Source organism: Emys orbicularis, chromosome 9, assembly GCF_028017835.1.
Source record: "Emys orbicularis isolate rEmyOrb1 chromosome 9, rEmyOrb1.hap1, whole genome shotgun sequence".
In the NCBI taxonomy this organism is placed as follows: Eukaryota; Metazoa; Chordata; order Testudines; family Emydidae; genus Emys; species Emys orbicularis.
The window spans coordinates 58,474,396-58,496,164 of NC_088691.1; the positions used below are offsets into that span (position 1 = coordinate 58,474,396).

General features: G+C 43.2%; 1 protein-coding gene across 11 annotated transcripts in view; it reads right to left on the reverse strand.

Moving 5' to 3' along the window:
- Positions 1–3,075: 3,075 nt before the first annotated feature.
- Positions 3,076–21,769, reverse strand: part of SAP130 (Sin3A associated protein 130) — a 32,288-nt gene continuing 13,594 nt past the window's right edge. For 3 of the 11 annotated variants that reach the window (XM_065411304.1, XM_065411303.1, XM_065411294.1), the window contains exons 8-21: positions 21,005–21,155; positions 20,487–20,577; positions 20,098–20,202; positions 18,387–18,528; positions 17,991–18,112; positions 16,157–16,459; positions 14,876–15,053; positions 10,379–10,483; positions 8,449–8,810; positions 7,380–7,628; positions 6,911–7,036; positions 5,141–5,244; positions 4,230–4,343; positions 3,076–4,025 (exon numbers count right to left, since the gene is read on the reverse strand). In XM_065411304.1, coding sequence (XP_065267376.1) covers positions 3,867–4,025; positions 4,230–4,343; positions 5,141–5,244; positions 6,911–7,036; positions 7,380–7,628; positions 8,449–8,810; positions 10,379–10,483; positions 14,876–15,053; positions 16,157–16,459; positions 17,991–18,112; positions 18,387–18,528; positions 20,098–20,202; positions 20,487–20,577; positions 21,005–21,155 — 2,311 coding nt within the window. In that variant the 3' untranslated portion in view covers positions 3,076–3,866. The remainder of the gene's footprint in view (positions 4,026–4,229; positions 4,344–5,140; positions 5,245–6,910; positions 7,037–7,379; positions 7,629–8,448; positions 8,811–10,378; positions 10,484–14,875; positions 15,054–16,156; positions 16,460–17,990; positions 18,113–18,386; positions 18,529–20,097; positions 20,203–20,486; positions 20,578–21,004; positions 21,156–21,769) is intronic. The other 8 variants (XM_065411298.1, XM_065411296.1, XM_065411305.1 and 5 more) reach the window with 5 other exon arrangements.

Consider the following 21,769-nt stretch of genomic DNA (forward strand, 5'->3'; position numbering starts at 1 on the left):
AACGCATTATTTTTTTAACAAGCGTCATCAGCATGGAAGCATGTCCCTGGAACGATAGCCAAAGCATGAAGAGGCATATGAATCTTTTAACGTGTCTGGCATGTAAATATCTTGCGATGCCAGCTACAACAGTGCCATGCAAACTCCTGTTCTCACTTTCCGGTGACATTGTAAACAAGAAGCAGGCAGCATTATCACCTGTAAATGTAAACAAAATTGTTTCTCATAGCGATTGGCCGAACAAGAAGTAGGACTGATTGGACTTGTAGGCTCTAAAGTTTTACACTGTTATTTTTGAATGCAGGTTTTTTCTGTACATAATTCTACATTCGTAAGTTCAACTTTCATGATAAAGCGATTGCCCTACAGTACATTAGGTGAATTGAAAAATACTATTTCTTGTTTTTTACAGTGCAAATATTTGTAATTAAAAAATAAATATAAAGTAAGCACTGTACACTTTGTATTCTGTGTTGTAATTGAAATCAATATATTTGAAAATGTAGAAAACATCCAAAAATATTTAAATAAATGGTATTCTGTTATTGTTTAACTGCACGATTAATTGCAATTATTTTTTTTAATAGCTTGACAGCCCTACTCAAAACATCAATTTATTTAGGAATCTGAATAAAAATAGCTTAATAGCACAGTTACACTAATACACTGACTGACCCTCTCACCTTTGAAGACTGGTTAATGTGGGAAGTGTGTGGTTAGATGTTGATAAGTGGGGTGCATCACACTTACAGGTAGAGGCTGTAGGGCATGAAAGCTAGAGTACTTTGAATATAAGGCACTTCCTATGAAGTACAGTGGTGGCAACCCCTAGGTATTGCTATAGGAGAGATGGGAGCATAAAATGGCAAGCCAAAAACTAAATCCTAGTTCTAGTTGGTAATGTTGGGAAAAATCTTTTAATCTCTGCATTCTTTCACCTCACAGCAATGTTGTGAAGAATGAGTGTAGGGTATAGAAGATTTGGAACTGTATGGTAGAAATAAAGAATGTATGGCTTTGCCCTTTCACCCCAGAGAGTTTGACAATATTCAATCCAGAAGCATTTTGGAATTAAAAAATAGGAACACTGAAACACACCCAAAACCATACTTAATTTAGGAACTCCCCAGCGTTTGAAGGAGAAATGGGGCTGTTGGTTTCACAGTAATTTGTTAGCTGCCTATAAAGAGTTACTAGTGTTTCCTCTGAAGGAGAGTGAAGGTCTCGAGCTGCAAGTCAGCCGAAATGAATTGACAAAGCTCTGTAGAGAAATCTTACACAAGAATTACTGGCTCTACCAGCACTCCAGACATTGCCCAAAATGTTAAAAATATACGTACATTTCTTCAGGTTACCATAAGGGGTAATGTATCTAAAGAGGCAGCAAAATGCTGTGAGGAGGACTGCTGCTGTTTCAAGCAACAACAAAAAATGGTCTGAGCCCAGGCTTTATTCCCAGTACAGCATCCCACATGCCCAAATTCAGAGAGCTGAGTTTGCTGCATCTGCCAACAAGCGTGCAAATCAGTGGCTGGTGTAAATTAGCATAGCTCTGTTGAAGACAGTGGAGTGCCACCATTTTGCAGTAGCTGAAGGTCTGGCCCAAGATTGATGCAGAGAAAAGTTAGAGATAGATTTGTCAAGTTACAGGCAAACAAAATTTCAGAACTCTTTTTAAAAATCCTTGAGCACAAATGGCCCTTATCTGCTCCTTGTTACTGCCTAAAAACAGTAGTTTCCTCAGCACTAAACGGACTCTGAAGTTGCCTGTATTTCATTTCAGTGTTTAAGGAATTTCAGCCTTCCATCCAAAAAATGAAGGTCTTGTATATAAATAGATGTATAGTATCAATCCCAATTATTACAGAAACCATTTAGGCTTAGATGATAATGTCCTAGTTGAAAGGATTACATTACGAATAGCTTTTTGGAATAAAACAGCAAAGCATCTAAGAGCAAGACCTATAAAGCCATAATGTTCATGTAAAAACCATTTCTGATCATGACAAATGATTTGTTCAGAAAGCCATTTTCTGCTGAAGGCTGGCAGTTATCAGCCTGAAAGGGGAATTTAAGCTTGCTCCTGTGGTAGATAAAATTGAGTATTTCTAACCTTCTGTAAAACCTAGGCTCAGCTGAGCAGATTCATTCTTCATTGAGTCTATATTACTTTATGCCAACCAGTGTTTTGACAATATTATGTGCATTTCAAGATAGCCCTTTGCTGAACCACAAGCAACAAAACTGATAAGTGAAAGTGATTTGATCCCACAGCTTGCCTTCCACATTTTGTAGTATGAAAAATTAGTTCCTTTATTTCTTCACAGAATTAAATTTTTACAAGCCTGTAAGTACATATTTTAAAAGTTTTTCAATGGTATTTTACTGACATTTTCACTCTCCCCCACCACTCCTTCCAAAAGTTAAGTTCCACACCACAATTTAAGTTGTTCCATATTAGCCAAAATTACCGTAACATTATCAGAAATGCATTACGGAGATGTATATTTTTTAAATAAAACTAGAGTCAAATCAGAATGAGACTGTTGTCTTGGCAGATGGATCTGAAATATGGTGCATATGAAAAAAGCAGCACGCTCACCTTGTTATAATGAGTTTTATTCATATTCAGTGCTTCCAATCTCTTTATGCTACAGAATGAAATAGCAGCTTTTTTGGACAATTTCAGATGGTCAGAAAAGTACATTGAGTTTCCAGTGACCATTAGCCACCTGAAGATTAGAACTCAAAATGAAAACTAAATTACTTCCTAAAGCAAGGTGGTGTCATGAAAGTTTGTGTGTACTGTGCATAGTTACTCAGAATTAATAACTCTTCATTAGTGGACTAATTTGGGAACCCTTATGGAAACTCAGGATAAAACTGAAAACCACACTTGCACCTATATAGGCTGAAACCCCAATGAACTATCTTTCCTGACAGCAGCAGAAGAGGTAGATTTCTTTTTCCAAAATCCAGCTCCTCATTCCTGCAATGTCTTTCAGGGGATGAGTTTCTTTTAGAGCTTATGGGTTGTGTATTTTCTATAGCATAAAAATATACAAACAGCTCAGGTACAAAAGTCTCCAAGTCCTTTATTAAAGTTTTCAGGATGTATGTGGTACATACAATTAACAGCATCACACCAGCTACAAGAAGTACTGTGTTGGAAGAGAAGTACTTCAAAACAAGTATCCGAGAGCACCAACATGGACACACACAACAGATACTACAAAATCACTTTGAAATGGTTCTTTAAAAAAAAAAAAAAAAGTTGACAGCTAGGACTTCAGAACCAGGAGATTCTAAATGTGGCAGATCTAGTGCAATGGCACTGGTTTAAGAAGGTTACTTCAGACTCTGGAAAGTCAGAAAAACGGAGGGGGGGGGGGGGGGGGAGAAAATAGGTAACTGGAAGTGGTGTCATTTTCAATGGTTTGAAAAGCTCCTGGCAGTCTGAGCCAATATTTTCAGATCAAATTCTTGAGGTCTCCTGCAGGAATCCATGGACAAACCTGTAAGTTACCTCTAAACTCTAAAATGAAAAGGGGACTGTCCATCACACACTGCATTACGAGTACCAGTTAGTAGGCACTGACACGTCAGGAGGGTTAAACAAATGTGACTTCAAAAGAGTTTAAAAGGGATGAACCTGAGAGAAAAATCTTTGTTCATTATGACAGATCCAGGCCAATCCCTCCAGGTCAATGGGCTCCACACATCCATCTGTGTTCTCTAGAACTCATCCTTTTTAGTCAGATGCTCTACTTCAAAATAACCCCCCCCCGGCCCCCCCCAAAAAAAGAAGACTGAACAACTCCATTCTGTACACGTTCTCCATTTCCAGAGTCCTTATTCTTCTGGCTCTAGACCTTCTCCTTTCGCTTTAATTTGGACACTTTCTTGACGGTTCCATTCTTGTTTAAGAGCTTCAGAACACGCTCCTTGTGATCCAAGACCTTCAGCATGGAGTCTCGGGCCTCACTGATCTGATCCATCACAAGTTTACACCTCTGCATATTCCCCTGAAATACACACACTACTGTCATTAAGAGCAGAACTCTCTCTCTCTGTCATTTCCAAGTCTGTAAGTCACCTTTGAATAATCACTCTTGAAATACACTAACATTTTTTCCCCCTTGGTAGTTCTTACTAACTGCACCATAGCCAGCAATAGAATGAGTTTGTAATTAAGGGTAAAGTAGATATACTGAGCCATCAACTTTTACCTGTATCAGTTCATTTATTCGATGTAAGTCGTCATCAGTTGCTGCCTTTTTCTTGGGGATTATTCCTTCCTGCAGGGAGGTGAGGCGCTCATACACGTCATGCTCCAGGTTAGTCTAGAAGACATGAGACCTTAGTGAGAATGCCCATCACTGGAATGCACAACATTCCTCCATATTAAGAAAATTATACACAAACAAGTCAGACTATTCTGCTCCTCCCTCAGCTACTCATGTTGCTTATTCATGATGGAGCCTTCGATGTAGTGTTATTCTTCATACTAACATCCTATAAAAGGATTGCTCCACTTCTGAACGAGCATGGATCCTCACCAGTGCGCTCTGACTCTTGCCCCTGAAACAGATGCTTTGAAGAATTCAGAGGAGTACAAATTGCATCCCCACATCTGAATCCAGAGCAGCCCCGATCCTTCTGAAATGCAGAGCTGCTTCCCTTCTTTCCTCAATACTATTCTGGGAATGCAGAGGTTTGGGGGAATTTGATGCTAGAATGCAGAGCACCTACCTCACCCCCAACCCAAAAGAGAAACATCCAAGAATGTGGAGCAGTGCTGCCTCCTCCTATCAGCAGCACCATCCCAAACAGACACATCTTCAGACCTGTGCATCAGAGGGAGGGAGTTGCCAGTTTTGAGCATCTGAACAGAATGCATCAGCTTTTATGTCTGGATCCAAACCTCCACCACTCTGAAGTTTCTGAACCACACGCAACACATTCCTGACAACTGGAGAGCATATGGCCAACTCCCTACAGACCAAACAGTCTGAGATACTCCAGTGTCTGATGTGTTTTTCTAATTCGTGATGCTTACAAAACAGCTAATGCTCATCTAGGAGTACTCCTACTTTCCCCATGTTGTAGGAAGCTCATCTGGTAAGTCCCATTCACTTACCAACTGCAGTAACTGTGCTGCGCAGAGATGGACTTTCCAACCTTGCGCACGGCAGGATACTCCTTTCTGATTGGCAATCTCCTGCAGCATAGCCTTCTTCTCTTCTAAAACCAAAGAACACAAATCTGATGTGTCTAACATAGGAACAAAGGACAGTTATGATACTGTAAGATTTCCCCCCCGCCCCTCCATATGCTCCAATAAGAACCTAACACAGATCAGTTGGTCAGGACAGCAATATCCACTCATGTACCAGATATCTGAAGATTTCAGACATATGTGGAAGTAGGGGCAGCAGAACTGGGGTGGGGAGGAGGGGTGACGGGACAACAGTAAGGGTTAGTGCTCCCACTATAGACATAGTGTGGGGGCTGGTCTATGTTTCTGCCTCTACAATATTTCCTCTGTACCTGCAGAGGAGAAGACAGGGCAGCCCAGCCCTGCTCCTCCTCTTGTCCAACTCCCTCAGCGCTGGGGAGAGGGGGCAGCTGGAGGCGGCGGCCGGAGCGGGGAAGGGGCAGAGTTATGTAATTCTGGGGCTGCGGGAGGGCTGTTTTCCCTTCAGGGCAGGAGCCAGTTGTGTAAAAGCAGCACTCAGGGCAGGGAGCTGGGCAGGCAGCTGCTCTGGGTGCCTGCCCAGACTGCGCTGCTTCCTCAGCCTGCCATCTGGGTGCAGGCTGCTCAGTGGGGGATCCGGGCGCGGGGAGATCTAGATGCACAGGGGCTTGTTGGGGGGTTCTGGGTGCAACGGTAATAGGACTCTGCAGGGGAGTCCAGGTGAAGGTGGTTAGGGCTGAGCACAGGGGGTGTGGATGTGGGGGACTCAATGGGGTGGGGATCCAGGTGCAGCTGGTTGGAACTCGGTTGGGATCTGGGTGCGGGTGGCTTGTCAGGGTGGTCCAGGGGGAGTGGGGCTTGTTGGGGAGGTTCTGGGTGGAGAGAGAGAGAGAGAGAAAAAGAGAGAGAGAGAGAGAGAGAGTGTGTGTGTGTGTGTGTGTGGCTCAGTGGGAGGGTCTGGATGCATCGGGGTTGGGCGGATGGGGGTGCAGCTCCCTGTACAGTGATCCCTCCCCTTTGAGCTGAGGTGCGATGGGTGCAGGAAGTGGGGGGGGGGGGAGGAGAGAGGAGGAGAGTTTGCAGAGCTTCCTAGAGCCAGGGGAGAAATCTAGGGGTGGGTCTGACACGGCCCCGGATGCCATGCAGGGGAAGAGGAAGTCCCGTCCTCCCCAGCCCAGCTGGGACTAGCAGCTGAGGTAGGAGGCGCAGGGTAGGAGCCACCAGCTGGGTCTTCCCCAGTCCTTCCCCCTGCCCCAGTGATTTACCTCTCTGCCAGCTGGGTAGGGTCACATGACTGCTCTTGTGGATTCTCTTTGCTTCCCCGTCAGAAAGTCATTTTTCTGTGGGGAAGCAAAGAAATCTGTGGGGACATAAATTCTGTGCATACGCAGTGGCACAAAATTCCCCCAGAAGTATAATATGCTGGCTACTTTTGGTGTGTATTACTTCTCTCTGGTGGGTGGAAGGTCAGGCCTGTTTAAGTGTGACTGTCTCCCTCTACTGTCAGGAGGTCTGACAAGAGATAGCATCATTGCTAGCTAGTAGAAGTTTTCCTTTAGCTCACACGATGAACATATCTGAACAGGAAACAAGTTCTATTTGCCACGTTACAGTTACTTAACTCCTTTGTCTATATGACTACAACCACTCATAAGACAACTGTTCCCAGCATTACATATGGGCAATAGGAAATCCTGTAAAAAATAAACTGACCTTTCACTCTGACATCACTGTATCTCTGAAAGTGGTGATAGGCAGCTTTCCAGGGGTTGCGATAGTGACGGAGCAGTGTGATAGGGGGTCTTGGACGCACAGGGACGTACCTGACACCTTCTTCATCTAAGAAAGAGCCAAGAGAAACAAGCAGTTTCAACTAGAAGAGACTGGCATTATCTAGTGATTTAAGCAGAAGACCAGGAAGCAGCTCAGGTGCCAATTCCCTCTCTGGGATTGAATGAGTCACTTAACATTTTACAGATGGTGAAACTGAGATGGAACTTGTGAGAAACAGATGTTTTGAAAAGCACAATGGAAGGGCTAACTATTAATTCGTAACTCGGTTTTCTTGTTTAACAGAAGTCTCATTATTGTAGAGGCAGGGAACAAAGGACGCTAATTTGGAGGAAAAGAGAAGAGCAGATATTTGAGCAGAGAAAGCAGTTATCATCAGAGATGCCATTACCTATATACTCTTTTGGAGGAGACTTGCGCTTCTCTGCTTTCACCAGCAGACTTTTGGCAGTGGATTTCTCATCATCAGTGCTATTAGTCTCCATCATGTCTCCTTCCTCTGTGGAGATTACATGCTGCTGCTTCCGGGGCTTTTTCCTTGGGGAGGCACCAGGTGGCAAGTCGTTCGGGGGCATGGAAAGGTTGTTGGCCAGCAACGCAAGAGATGGAGACATGGTATTTGTAGTCAACGGAGGAACTGCTAAGATAGAAACAGAAAGAGAAATGTTTAAGAGCCTGACAGCCAGAAGAGAGAGCAACTTTATGTCAGCTAGTGTGAAAGTGACAAGCTAATACCGTCTAAGTGCTGTCCCAGTGATATCTATCCTGAAAATAATTACATTTTACTGGGGGAAAGAAGGGGTAATAGAACAGTACGTACTAGCTGTCCAAGGAAAAGGAACTTAAACGTTGTTTGTATGGAGGAGGAGGAAATCTATGCTTAAGGGTTTTTATATCAGTTTTGTATGACTGAAGTCGGATTTTACTGCTCTGCTGCTACCTCAGTCTCGACTCCTCCCCAAGCATATGGGGTATCCAAACAATTGTACAAGAAAATTCTAGGAACTAGGCTCAATTTTTAAATGGAAGGGGTTCAGTGGCCACTCTGCAAACTCTTACGTTTAAGATGGACAGTTCATAGTCACTGGCATTACAATGTCCTCCCCTGCTATGACTAAAACTGATCTCAAACCCATTTATCTAGAAAGATTCCTTGCTTAGGAATCAACAGAACCCTCATTTTCCATTCCAGTTGTCACTGGGACACCAGCCCATCAGAACTTCATGCCCATTCATGTCACTGAAAACAAGATTCAAACAAGTTTGTAGACTCTGGACTTACACTGAAATAAAACAGGAACAAGAGAATCTTTAGGAATTATTTAAAATTACTCTGATGGCAACCCTATGATTGGCATGCTGTACCACTATCCAAGGGAGTTTCATGTTGGTTTTGGTGAAGCCCTTACCATCACTCCCCCAAAAAGAAGTGACTGCAGTTACTTTAATCAGAAGCCTACCTGAGACTGGTCGCATTATGTCCATAGGTTCCACTTCCTCTTTGATTTTTATCTCTGGTGCTGGGGGTCCCAATACTGTGGAGAGGGCCCCACTCACAGTTGATGGAGGTGGAGGAGCAGCTATAATTGTGGTAGAAGTGGCTGGAGCAGCTGGAACTGCTCCTGGAATGGTTGACAGAGGTGCTGTCAGCTGAGAAGGTGGACTAGCTGCTGCAATAATTGTTGGAATGGCAGATGGAGGCTGCTGAGAGGTAGGTGGGACTGCAATGGTGGGCTGCTCGCTGGTTTGATTGGACACTGCCTCCATAGACACAGTGACTGGAGTAGCCATAGAGACATGGATTTCTGGTTTAGGCTTGGCACTAAAACATAAAAACTAGTTAATCCACTCAACATCTTAAGTGCTGCTGCCATGACTTTCTACCGCAGACAAAGTCTGTAAAGTTAATGAACTGAGCTTTGGAGCTAGCTCCTTCAGAAAACCCATTTTTTCTGCCCCAGTACATGATGTTTACCTCAGTAATGTGGAATACTTTGTGGAATGTTTACCTCAAAATGTTCATCCCTAACTCAGGCCTGGTCTACACTGGGAGGGTGGGGGGAAATCGATTTAAGTTACGCAACTTCAGCTACATGAATAACGTAGGTTAAGTCGACGTACTTAGATCTACTTACTGCGGTGTCTTCACTGCGGTAAGTCGACTGCTGACGCTCCCCCGTCGACTCCGCCTGTGCCTCTCACTCCAGTGGAGTACTGGAGTCGACGGGAAAGTGCTCAGCAGTCGATTTATCGCGTGCGATAAATCGACTCCTGCTGGATTGATTGCTCCGGAGGTAAGTGTAGACATGCCCTCAGTGACATCCAGATAGTTTACACTGATCTCACAAGTGATCAGGAGATTGAGTTCTTGTGCTGTTTCACCAAGAGCGCTTTCTTAGAAGATTGATACGAAAACCTTTCTCCTTCCCATAATATAAGAACATAAGAATGGCTATACTAGGTCAGACCAAAGGTCTATATAGCCCAATAACCTGTCTTCTGACAGTGGCCAATGCCAGATGCCCCAGAGGGAATGAACAGAGCAGGTAATCAAGTGATCCATCCCGTGTTGCCCATTCCGAGCTTCTGGCAAACAGAGGCTAGGGACACCATCCCTGCCCATCCTGGCTAATTGCTAAATATATATCAATGGCTATCTCATGACTAGGTCCAAATTAAAAAAGATAAATCTACGGCAGGGGAGGTGATAGAAAGAGGTGATGACACACGTTCTTCTCGGATCTGGATCATGTAATTGACAAGGTGGTTCTAGCTGAACCCTCTGCAGCAGCATTCATTTCCAAGTATTGTGAACTACGAGCTCTACAACCTTTGCTTTACTTTTAGACAGAATGCCAGGATTTTTTTTCCTTGTGAATTATCAATGGTGATTGCTGAGCCTGTCTTCTATAAGCATAATGATACCAACACTAGTCAACTCCCTTCAGCAGGGAGCTAACAGATACTTAATTGGCTAGCCAAATGAAAAACACTTTAGTAACTGTGAAGAATGAGTTTTCTATTAATCAAACCCAAACAGAAATATTATGAAGCCCTTCCTTTTAAATAAACATTTGATGAAGCAATCCATGTTAAAATAATTAACTTGCCATGCTCTAAAAGGGTAAATGCAATAAGATATTGATCTGATAATGAGATCTTTTAAGGAATTAGGATCTCGTGCAAGCACCAGAACAATTACATCAGTTAAAAATACAACTCTGGTGTAATACAGTCATTCCTTTACATTTCTATTTTACTTCACAATGAATTTGTGTCATGTTTACACAACATCTTTTACACACCCTTCTCTCCTTAAACTAAATTCCATTGGCTTTGATCCATTATACAGGAGGTGTTGTCATGCAGTTTGCTGTTTGAAATCCTTACCCAGCAGGTCTGGGTGATCCAGATGTGCTCCGCACAGAGCTCTCCACGCGGGTGCTAGCTACTTCAGAAGGCTGAGGGGGAATCAGACTTTTCCGGACTGCCAGTCTGGAAGACACAGATAAGCTTGGAACTGCTGTCGCTCAGGTACGTTGCCTTTAGAAACCTGAACGCCAACAAAGGCAGAAGAAAGACTGTATCTCTTGCTGCCACAAGTGGAATAGGTTTTGTCTTCCTGTGCTAGTTGTATTGCACTCCTAAGGTGGTGATGGATTAGTAAACTTATGATCAGATACACTAAGGGCTGGTCTACACTGGGGGGGGGGGGGGTTGTCGACGTAAGATACGCAACTTCAGCTATGGGAATAGCGTAGCTGAAGTCAACGTATCTTATTTCGACTTACCTCGGGTCCTCACGGAGCGGGATCGACGGCCGCGGCTCCCCCGTCGATTCCGCTACCGCCGCTTGCCCTGGTGGAGTTTTGGAGTCGACTGGAGCGCGTTCGGGGATCGATATATTGCGCCTAGATGAGCCGCGATATATCGATCCCTGATAGATCGATAACTACCCGCCGAATCGGCGGGTAGTCTGGATGTACCCTAATAGGATTTGCTTCTAGTATTTCTTCAAACAAGGCTTCATATTTTATTTCCCTGAAAGGGTAAGTCCAAGCTATCAGTCTCCTCTCACCCATTTTGAGGACTTCTCCACAGAGCGCCAAGGATCCTTACCAATTTTATTTTCAGCTTGCCCACCCATGGTTGTGTTGAGGCCACCAGCCTCTAACTGTGGAGAATGGGCAATCTACCAGCACTGGGTGGTGCCAGCCATTCTTCCATCACTGTCCCAAGGCTCAGCAAACCACCATGACCTGACATGGTTCTCAGCTATGAGCTTACGAAGCAGAATCCTGCAGGCTGAATGTGCGTTTATCATAGGGCAGCATAATGCTATATTGGTCAGCTAGTGAATCTGGCAAACACGAGAGTCTATCACTATAAAATACTTGAATATTCCCATAAGGTTTAATTCTGAGACTATCCAATCCCCACAAAAAAAAAACCCAGACCATTCTAGGAAGCAATAGACCTTTAAATGTGATCTACATAAAAAGAGAAAATTGGGCTACTGTCCCCCTTTTTTTGTTTATGATTTATGTTTTTTTAAAAGTGTGAAGTTTCTCCGTTTTATAAAACACATAAGAATGGCCATAGTAGGTCAGACCAATGGTCCACCTAGCCCAGTATCCTGTCTTCCAACAGTGGCCAATGCCAGATGCTTCAGAGGGAATGAACAGAACAGGTAATCATCAAGTGATCCATCCCCCGTCGCGCAAACAGAGGCCAGGGACACTTCAAGAGCATGGTTTTGCATTCCTGCCCATCCTCGCTAATAACCATTGATGGACCTATCCTAAGAGTTACAAACTGACCAGTCAACCACACACCTCATTTGGAACCAGAAGTATGCAATCAGGCAGCAGCAAAGACATCCCCCCCAAAAAAGCAAATACGGTACAGTACTATGTTAAACGTAAACTACTACAAAATAATGGAAAAACAGCATTTTTCTTCGTATAGTAAAGTTTCAAAACTGTATTAAGTCAATGTTCAGTTGTAAATTTTGGAAAGAACCACCATAATGTTTTGTTCAGTTATGAACATTTCAGAGTTACGAACAACCTCCATTCCCAAGGTGTTTGTAACTTTGATGTTCTACTGTACTTCCTTTTGTTTGTTTTAAACCTGCTGCCTATTAATTTCATTTGGTGACCCCTAGTTTTTGTGTTATGAGAAGGACTAAATAACACTTCCTTATTTACTTTCTCCACACCAGTCATGATTTTATAGACCTCTATCATAGCCCCCCTTAGTCGTCTCTTTTCCAAGCTGAAGAGTCCCAATACAGTAACTCCTCACTTAAAGTCGTCCCAGTTAACGTTGTTACGTTGCTGATCAATTAGAGAACATACTCGTTTAAAGTTTCACAATGCTCCCTTATAACGTTGTTTGGCAGTCGCCTGCTTTGTCCACTGCTTGCAGAAAGAGCAGCCCATTGGAGCTAGCTGGTGGGGGCTTGGAACCAGGGTGGACTGGCAGCCCCCATCAGCTCCCCGCTCCCCTAAGTTCCCTGTGCAACAGCCGCCCAGCAGGCTATCAATTGCCGGCAGTTCGGCTGTCCCTCCCCCCACTGCCATGTGCTGCTACTGCCCTCTGCCTTGGAGCTGCTCCTGGGTGCCTCCTGCTTGCTGTGTGTAGGGTGGGGGGGAAGGCCCTAATATCAGGGTGTCCCCCTCCCCCACACTTACCCCATCTCAATAGAGCAGAGGGGTGGGGTGGGTGAAGGGGCATGACGGAGGGAGCTTGCTAGCAGCAGCTGCTGTCTCAACTTGCTGATCTACTTAAAAAGGCAATGTACTTAGAGGGGTCAGCGTGCTTAAAGAGGCAATGCGCATCTCTCTCTCACACAGAGGGTGTGTGTCTCTGTCTGCCGTGCTGTCTCCCCTCCCTCCATTTGTGCTGCCTTGTAGAGTGTGAGACTACATTAACAATTTGTTAACCCTTGAGGGCTCAGCCAAGTGCTTGTTCATCACTTAGCAGTAAGGCATTCCCTGGGAAATATCCCACCCTCTGACTTCACCATCTCAAACAAGCTTCACAATCATCATTGCTGTGTACAGTATTAAACTGTTTGTTTAAAACTTATACTGTGTGTGTGTGTGTGTGTGTGTGTATATATACACACACACCTCTATCCCGATATAACGCGACCCGATATAACACGAATACGGATATAACGCAGTAAAGCAGTGCTCCGGGGGGGCGGGGCTGCGCACTCCGGCGGATCAAAGCACGTTCGATATAACGTGGTAAGATTTTTTGACTCCTGAGGACAGCGTTATATTGGGGTAGAGGGGTGGGTGTGTGTGTATATGTGTGTACACACACACACACACACACACACACACACACACACACACACACACACATATAAAAATATAGTCTTTTGCCTGGTGAAAAAAATTTCCCTGGAACCTAACCCCTCCTATTTACATTAATTATGATGGGGAAATTGGATTCGCTTAACATCGTTTCGCTTAAAGTCGCATTTTTCAGGAACACAACTACAACGTTAAGCGAGGAGTTACTGTATTAATAATCTCTCCTCATGTGGAAGCTGTTCCATAGCCCTAATAAATTTTGTTGTCTTTTTCTGTACCTATTCCAATTCCAATACATCTTTTTTGAGATGGGGTGACTCAATCTGCACGCAGTATTCAAGGTGTAGGCGTACCATGGATTTATATAGAGATAATACGATATTTTTCTGTCTTATTATCTATCCCTTTCCTAATGATTCCCAACATTCTGTTAGTTTTTTTGACTGCCGCTGCACATTGAGTGGATATTTTCAGGGAACTATCCACAATGACTCCAAGATCTCTTTCTTGAGTGGTAACAGCTAATCTAAACCCCATCATTTTATATGTATAGTTAGTATTAAGTTTTCCAATGTGCATTACTTTGCATTTGACCTTAAATACCAAGTATGTCAAGTCTAGTCTTGGAGGACTCATTGGAAGTCTCAAAAGTTGAAGGCAAACTTTTTTAGCCCTTAATTGGCAGGAATGAGTTATTGAATCTAAGAGTTCTTCCCCTACCTATTTATTCAAGCATTTGAATTAAGCAGGAGTTTTAAACAGGCTAAGTTAAAGCTACATTCCTCTCTTTGCTAATCAGGTTTCACTTTCATGTCATTTGTGTGTTATAATCTTACTCCTTCTCCAGTCGTCCATAAAGTGTTCCAGAAAAAACAGGGCAGACAAAACCTGAATTTAATTAATTAAAAAAAACAAACAAACAAACCATGAAGCAAAAAGGAAGTGGCTCAAATATTTTGTTTCCCCTTGCAGGTCACATTTAAGAGCTGGAGTCAAATTCTCCTACACATCCCCATTAGTGACAACAGGATATGACTCAATCATCTGCTCTAAAACAGGATGGACAAAAATGCAACCTGGATGAAGTGTGTCTTTCATAGAGATGGGCATCTTACTTGCATCCTGCACTGGTTAAATTTTCCACCCTCATTGAAGCACAGATGTTTCTTCTACTTGGACTAGACGACTGGTGCCCAACCTTATTACACAGGAGGGCCCCATCAACCTAAGCACAACCGTGTGCGGGCCAAACAGATTCTACATATTTTAATAAGATTTAAAGTCACCTGTATTGATTTATATTTTAAGTTCAGCTTGTTTTAGATGTGTTTAGATAGAAACAACCTATGTACAGGATTGTCTATTTACACGCTGTGTAAACTAGAATGATGTGATCATGACGACAAAACGCTAATGAATCGATCATTAGTATATAGCATTGAAGCAGGCTGCGAGTCTTATGAAATGCTCTGGTGGGCCATGTACGGCCTGCAGGTTGGGCACCCCTGGACTAGCCTGAGCAGAAGAGCAATTAATTGCCAAGTCAAGTCCTACTCACCCATCTGTAGCTGGTTTCTTCCGGAGGATGCTTGGGCGTGGGGATGAGCCCTGGGCTGGTGAACTGGCGCTGGCACTCTGGCTGTGAGTTTGTACCACTGTGGTCGCTGCTGGAGCTGCATTGAATGTGTTGCTAATAGGATTGGCCACAATGGTGGCTCCATCTGCCAAGACCACTGCTGGGAAGGACAAAAGGGACATGAAAGAAAAGGAGAGAGAGACAGAACACAACGACGAGAAGATGGGAAAAGCAGCAGTTATTAAAAGAAACACTTGATGGGAAAGTAGGTATTCGTATACTTGCTCCCCAAGCTCTCTCCTAGTTTTGAAGTGTAGTGCTGTACAAAGCAATTTAATAACAACCTTCTCTAGGGGAGATGGAGGGCATCACCTGCCTAACAACTGTTGCTAGGTAAGACTAGCATTCCAAGAGAAATGGAAGGGGCAGAGCTTCCCAGAGAAGAATGTATCACTATATGCATAAGAATTGCATGTCTTTGGCAATGCTTATTACTTGTAAATAAGGCACTGTCTCATAGTGCTGTGTCCTAACCTTCTGCCAGGTGTGTTTGGCCATCTCAGCTCACCATTGATTCAGGATATTTAGATAGGTGAGAAGTAGATACTGGACAATATTTGCTTGCCAGCCAGCTCTGGGAGGGGCTAGAGTGGTCTCCGAGATGCTAGATGCCTTTTCCTCAGAAAGTCTTCAGGATAGCTGGACTGATGTTTTTCCTCACATGAGGGATTTTCCTGCGGTAGTCCAGCTGGTCAAGGTATTTTGCAGTCATTTTTCAAAGTGTGACTGTAATGGGTTTCATGTCTTGGGCAATTTATAGGCAACATATCCTATCTCTGAGAAGAGCTAGCCATTCCTGAGAAGAATCATCCACATGCAGAGAAGGTTTGTCAAGTTCTTCAGCTGCAGTGGCACTTCCAGCTTTAGTCATAACATCGTCAGACCAACACTAACTTAAAAAAACAAATCACTAAAATCTACTTGCAACCTGATCATGTAGTTTTGGCTCGTAAATAATGGAACAAAAACAAATCTACTGAGAGAGTGCATATTAGTGTATTTAATATCTGCTATTGTATTACCACTGTAGCTTTATAAAGGTTTGTACTATATAAATACTATTTCTCATCAGGGTGTGGCTTCCCAGAGAGTTAGACTAGCTAAGATACTTCAGTTGATCAAGAAGCTGGAGGTGAATTCAAGGCTACGTCGCTCCCTTGAACTGAGCCCATATATAGCATGGACCTAGTTGGCTGAAGTTACCTGAAGTTTTTGTTTCTGTTTGTGGCTGCTGAGCATTGATTGGTGCAGGCTGGAGTCCCTGTGTTCCAATTGGTGCAGCTGGGTGGAGTCCCTGTGTTCCAATTGGTGCTGGCTGTATCCCCTGTGCACTGATAGGCGCTGGCTGTATCCCCTGTGCACTGATAGGCGCTGGCTGGATCCCCTGGATGTGACGGGCATGAGATGCATCTACAGTCATCAGCTGCATGGGATTGAGGTGCACAGTGGAGGCCACTCCTACACCAGTCTGAGCTGTGATGGCAGAGTTGGGGGCCTGAGCTGAAACTGAGAACAGTAACATGAACATTGATTATTTCCACCCCAATGGACTACTTCATTTTCCTATGGTGCATAAAGAGGGGTTCTAAACACTATTTGGATTTTTATTTAAGATGGAGCAATTTGCTTAACATTCTGCAGTCTCCTTGCTACTGCTGAGGATAACAGAATTTGAATAAGATTTTTCCCATCACAAACTAACTCTCCAGACTGCTGAGAGCCATAACAAATTCAGATGCCTTAATTTTGCATTTACAATGTCTGTCTGGTGCCACAAGATACTATAACTTAATTGCAAAACCAGTTAGAAAGTGGGATACAACAGGAAGAAGGGAGCAAAGCCTGTGTTTTTGAAAGAATACTGTCAAGTTGTTCTTTAACTCACAAGTTTAAAAATTAGTCATTTGAATCCTGCAACTGAAGTCTGTATACTACCCCTGAAAGTTTGTCTCTACTTTTGCCAGTGATATGTTATTTAAGAGAGTCTTTTGAGTGTCAAAATACAAAATGTTTTCAGTTTTTGAAAAAAGGAAAGAGCAGCACTGAAGCATTTATTTTAAAAAGACAGGCTTGCAAACTGGTAACAGTTTTGAGCCTACTAATGTGAATTAAAAAAGAAAAATATCTGTGATAGTTTACAAAAGAAGAGAGAGAAGTAGAATCCAAGTGTGGAAAGCTTTTAAAATATGGCTTAGTTTAAATTTTCTCTAATCCTAAATACTTGACACTACAACTGGGTGAACTGGTTTGTTCTTAAGCCCAACCAGTTATCCAACACCCACAATGCAGTGGAATTTAACCGTTATGCAAAATGGAGCTCCAAAATATAAGCTCTCTTTTTAAAGACATATAGATTTCTAGCCCTCATTATTGCGATGTTAACCATGATGACAAGAACTGATATAGTGTTGTATTTTTGAGTCTGCAGCTGCTTGAATCAATAGTCAGAGAGATGTGAACTGCCCCATTCTCCTCAATGAAATGTTAACTCTGAAGCCTAAACCCTAATTTATACAGTTAACTTTCACTACTGATCATTTCATGCCAAACACCCTAATTGTCCCCTACCCTGCTGCAAAGGCCTCCGGATTCTCCCTTGCACCTCATCTTCCATGATGCATTTATGTATTGTTAACAATACATAAATGCAACAGCACATTGAAAACTGAAGTGGGGGACAGTGGACAGCAAACTGAATGTAATATCACAATAAATAACACAGGGGCTAGTGTACTTAGTGACATCTTAGGCCAGAACAACTCCCAGTTATGGAGACCCACAACTTCATCAGCAAAACTGTATGTATGTAAGGTAAAAGGAGTGACAATATTACAAAATTAAATTGGCTTATTAGAACATGGATCATGGGAGACCCATCAAGGAGGTTTGGGTCTGGATAAATGCCTAAACTTGTTTAGCAGAATCTCTGTGAACCAGTACCTTGAACTGCACTGAACACTTCTACCAGTCAGGCCTGGCATACTCTTATTGCTGCTCCAAGACTGCTCTAAAAGTCACTTGCATGGCAATTCCTTACCAGGATATTGGCGGATGGTGGACACAGAGCTGGTGATGGGGGTATAAGTGTGTGCAGCCAAAGGGTAGGCAGAAGGCGGGTACGTTGGTAAGAAGTACTGGAATTGGACTGGCACCGACTGCCTACAGATATGAAGATACAGCAAGTGTCAGACAAATCATTACAACTTGCACCCACCTCTTCAATCCCAGTGCTCAGACCACCCTCTAATCTTTGCAACCTCCCTAAGCAAGAGTATCAACTAGCCCTGACTATTCTAGAGATCCCTTTCAGCTAGCTAAATTCAGAAACCTTAAACCCCCTTAAGCGTTAGCTATCATGTCAATTCATGCATATGATAAGCCTTTCGCAGAGAAGCAGCCAGGCGCTCTACTTAAAGAATTCTTTCCCACCTACCTGTTGTCACTTCTTGTTTCCATGGCAACTGGGTTTGGCGATGCTCGGTGTCCAGATATGGGAATGAGATTACTCCTCTCTCCTGTATAATCAGACTGGATCCGAGGAGAAGTGTGTGTGATTTGCTGAGGAACCACCTTAGCTGCATAATGAAAAACAAGTAGCCAATTAACAACCAAAACAAAGAAGAGAGCAGATGCAGAAAAGGAGAGTTTGAAATCCAGATGATTAAACTTTCTTCTCCTCAGTGAAAATGAACAAGTCTTTTTATTTCACTAACAACAGGGCAGAATCAGAGAAGGAATGGAAACTCTTATTCATTAGTAATGTGTGACCCTTGGGCTCTAAGTGCACATATAAAATACATAATATCAAATTAAGTGACCTCAATCCCTGAATAATCTTAATTCTCCATGATCAGCCCTTTTTTCCCTTGCCAATAGCTTGAGTGGACAGATCTTCAGGGACCAATCCATATGGTGGAAAAGGAGAGAAGGACAGAAGTTTTAATGAGAGCAAGCAAAACCCAGGAGGACCATGGAACTCTCCAGTTGCAACTGGTGAATGGAGACCATGCTTCCCTCCCAAGCCTTACAGGAAGATTTTAAAGAAAACTACAACCTCCTCCACAGAGAAGTGGTTGAAGACAGACACAGCTTGCTGGAATACATTCAAAGGCAAAGGCAAATTCAATGTGGCAAAAGTTTAGACCTTTATTGTTTGTAGAGACTGAAAGTTGGGATGCAGAGTGTGGAACAGGCAGGTGAAGATGCAGAAAGTCTGGTACTTGGCCTTTGCTGATAATATTTTTGCTAATCACTGGCTTTGTTTACAGGTTCTGGAGTTTAGTCTTTGGTAAGGTACACTGACCACAAAGGCAAACCAAAGATTTTACACTTGATATTGGAGTTTCTGCTAGTCAGAAGTTGAGTTTATCTCCAGCCATGATAGAGGTCCCCTAGAGACAAAGCATACCTCATTTACCATTCTCCATCCCTGCACAGAAAAACAAGTGGTTGTATTTCAGTAGGGATTTCATGAAAGAACTGGCTAACAGAAATAAAGCCACAGACCTGCCAGTGCTCTAGTTTTACAACAGTTCCTCTATGAAACAAAACACCTAACTCAAGATAGTTTTCTAACCTGAAAGTTAGCAACACTACCTTTAGTCAGCAGCAACAATTTTAAGAGCTTCTGAGCAACACTGTTGGAAACAGATGTCTCAGCCAGGTTCCACATCTAGGTGCTAAAACAGTGAGTGAGGAGATAAACTGGACTAAGCGTCCTACTCTCAAAACACACAGTCAGATGCGACTGGCTCCAGCTAAAACTTCTAGCAATACTGAAGGAGAACTTACTCCTTCACTAAGGAAGACAGATTAATATCCCTTAGTAGATATATCCTCAATACATCATACTACATGGTATGAAGTTCCAGGAGGCTCATGTTTGTTTGGAATAAAGATGCACTTGAGGAGGCCAATAGTTAACTAGACTAACCAAGTGCTTCCAGAACTCTCCCTGCATCATTTAAAAATATATTAGGGCTCATCAAATCTACTTGTTTGTCTCTCCCAACTTGGATTGATTTTTTTGTTATTTCTCTTGTTAATGTGCTAGTAATACATAGATGCCCCAGACCATCTGGATGTATGTGTAAAGAGATGTCAGCTGAATTACACCCATTCCATCAGAAGCTGAAATCACTCACCAACTGGGATATTTGAGGTGGTCACAGCAGTGGCATGGGAAGAGTGGGAGGGCATTGTCATGGTGACAATTGTACTTGTAGGAGCTTGGGTATGAGACACAGAACCTGAAAGACAGAAAGTGACACTAGAGATTTCTATACAGCTACATCACCCTAATATCCATATCCTAAACACACAGAGAGAACTAGAGAACAAGCACCAGGAATTTTCTATCCAAGCATTCCCTGCCCCCCATACTCCCCCCCGCCCCCAACAAAAACAGTTCACATCCTAACTAGGGACAGGATCTCTGATGACTGTTTGCAGAACGAAGATGTTCTGCCACCCTTTGTCACCTCTCAACATCATGGAGACGTGATGGTCCCACTACTGAGCTGTGAATACTCACCAGCCGTGGTTGCTGAGGCAATAGTATTGGTTGCCAAAATGGGTGCCACTGTTGCTGCCGCCACTGGCGTACCAGTACTAAAAATGGTTTTCTAGAGAAAAGCAAGTTTCACATCAAGAGAAATTTACAGATACATTTTACTTTTTATTTGCTTTAAAATCATATTGCAGCTATTCCTAAGAGAACAGGACACCAGGTTTCTAGCCTAACTTTGAACCCTGTTCATCACTTACTCTGGGTCATCAAGATGTTGTGGTTCAAAGTAAGAAAAAAATATGGGATAAGGCTGTAAAAAATAATTGTGGGTCACGATTTTCTCCCGACACACACCCTTTCCCCCCACAGCTGACTGCCCACAGACACACCTGCCCCTTGCCCATACACCACTTGCACTGACCACACCAAAACCACAAAGGTGAACAACTGTGTCCATAACTTTTGACCCCCCAAAAAATCACAACTTTCTCACAGCCTGAACTGTGGAAGAAACTACACTGATCTCATCTCATGGGATTTACCTGAGCCATGGTGTGGAGCTGCTGTTTTGGTGTTCCTATGGCTGGGTGAGATGGCAGCGTGATCCGAGTTGCTGTGTCCCGCGGCTGTGCAGGGCGCTGAATACTAATAGCTGCAGAAGGTGGGTGCTGCTGGATAGACAGAGTGGGCCGACTGGGAAAAGAAAGAAAGGACGTTCAGAGAACTAATCTTTATTTAGTATCCAGACAGTTAAACAAGGATTACTGGCTCCCCCCATACTGGCAAGTAGGGACATCAGACTCCACTTGTCTTCTCTTTGAGGGCTACACTACTATCAAATCCATGTTAACACAGTGACAGAATTTTCAGAAGTGCCTGCTATATAATTCTTATTCTGTGTCTTCCACAGGTGGGAACAAACAGATTCCTCAGTATCTAGAGATACCAACATGAGCAAAACAAGCTAATTTCAATTTCTACCCCTCCCCCCACCCCGAGATATTTTGAATATTCCAACACTCATATGCCATTTTCTACAGAAACTTCTGCTAGAAGAGGATGGGACTGAATTAGCCAGGTGCTGTCATGGCAGGCCAGTAAACCCAATTCCTTGGGAAACAAATTGGTCAAGTTCCTGTTTAGCTGTTTTTCTCTCTGGGAACGTAAAAAAATATTTAGCATTTACAGTGTTTTTCCTTCACAGAGTTGCAAGCATTTCACACAAACGGGTAAGCATTATTTTCCTTGTCTGACAGATGAACCCACTCAGACAAAGGTTAAGTGATGTGCCTAAAGTCACACAGCAA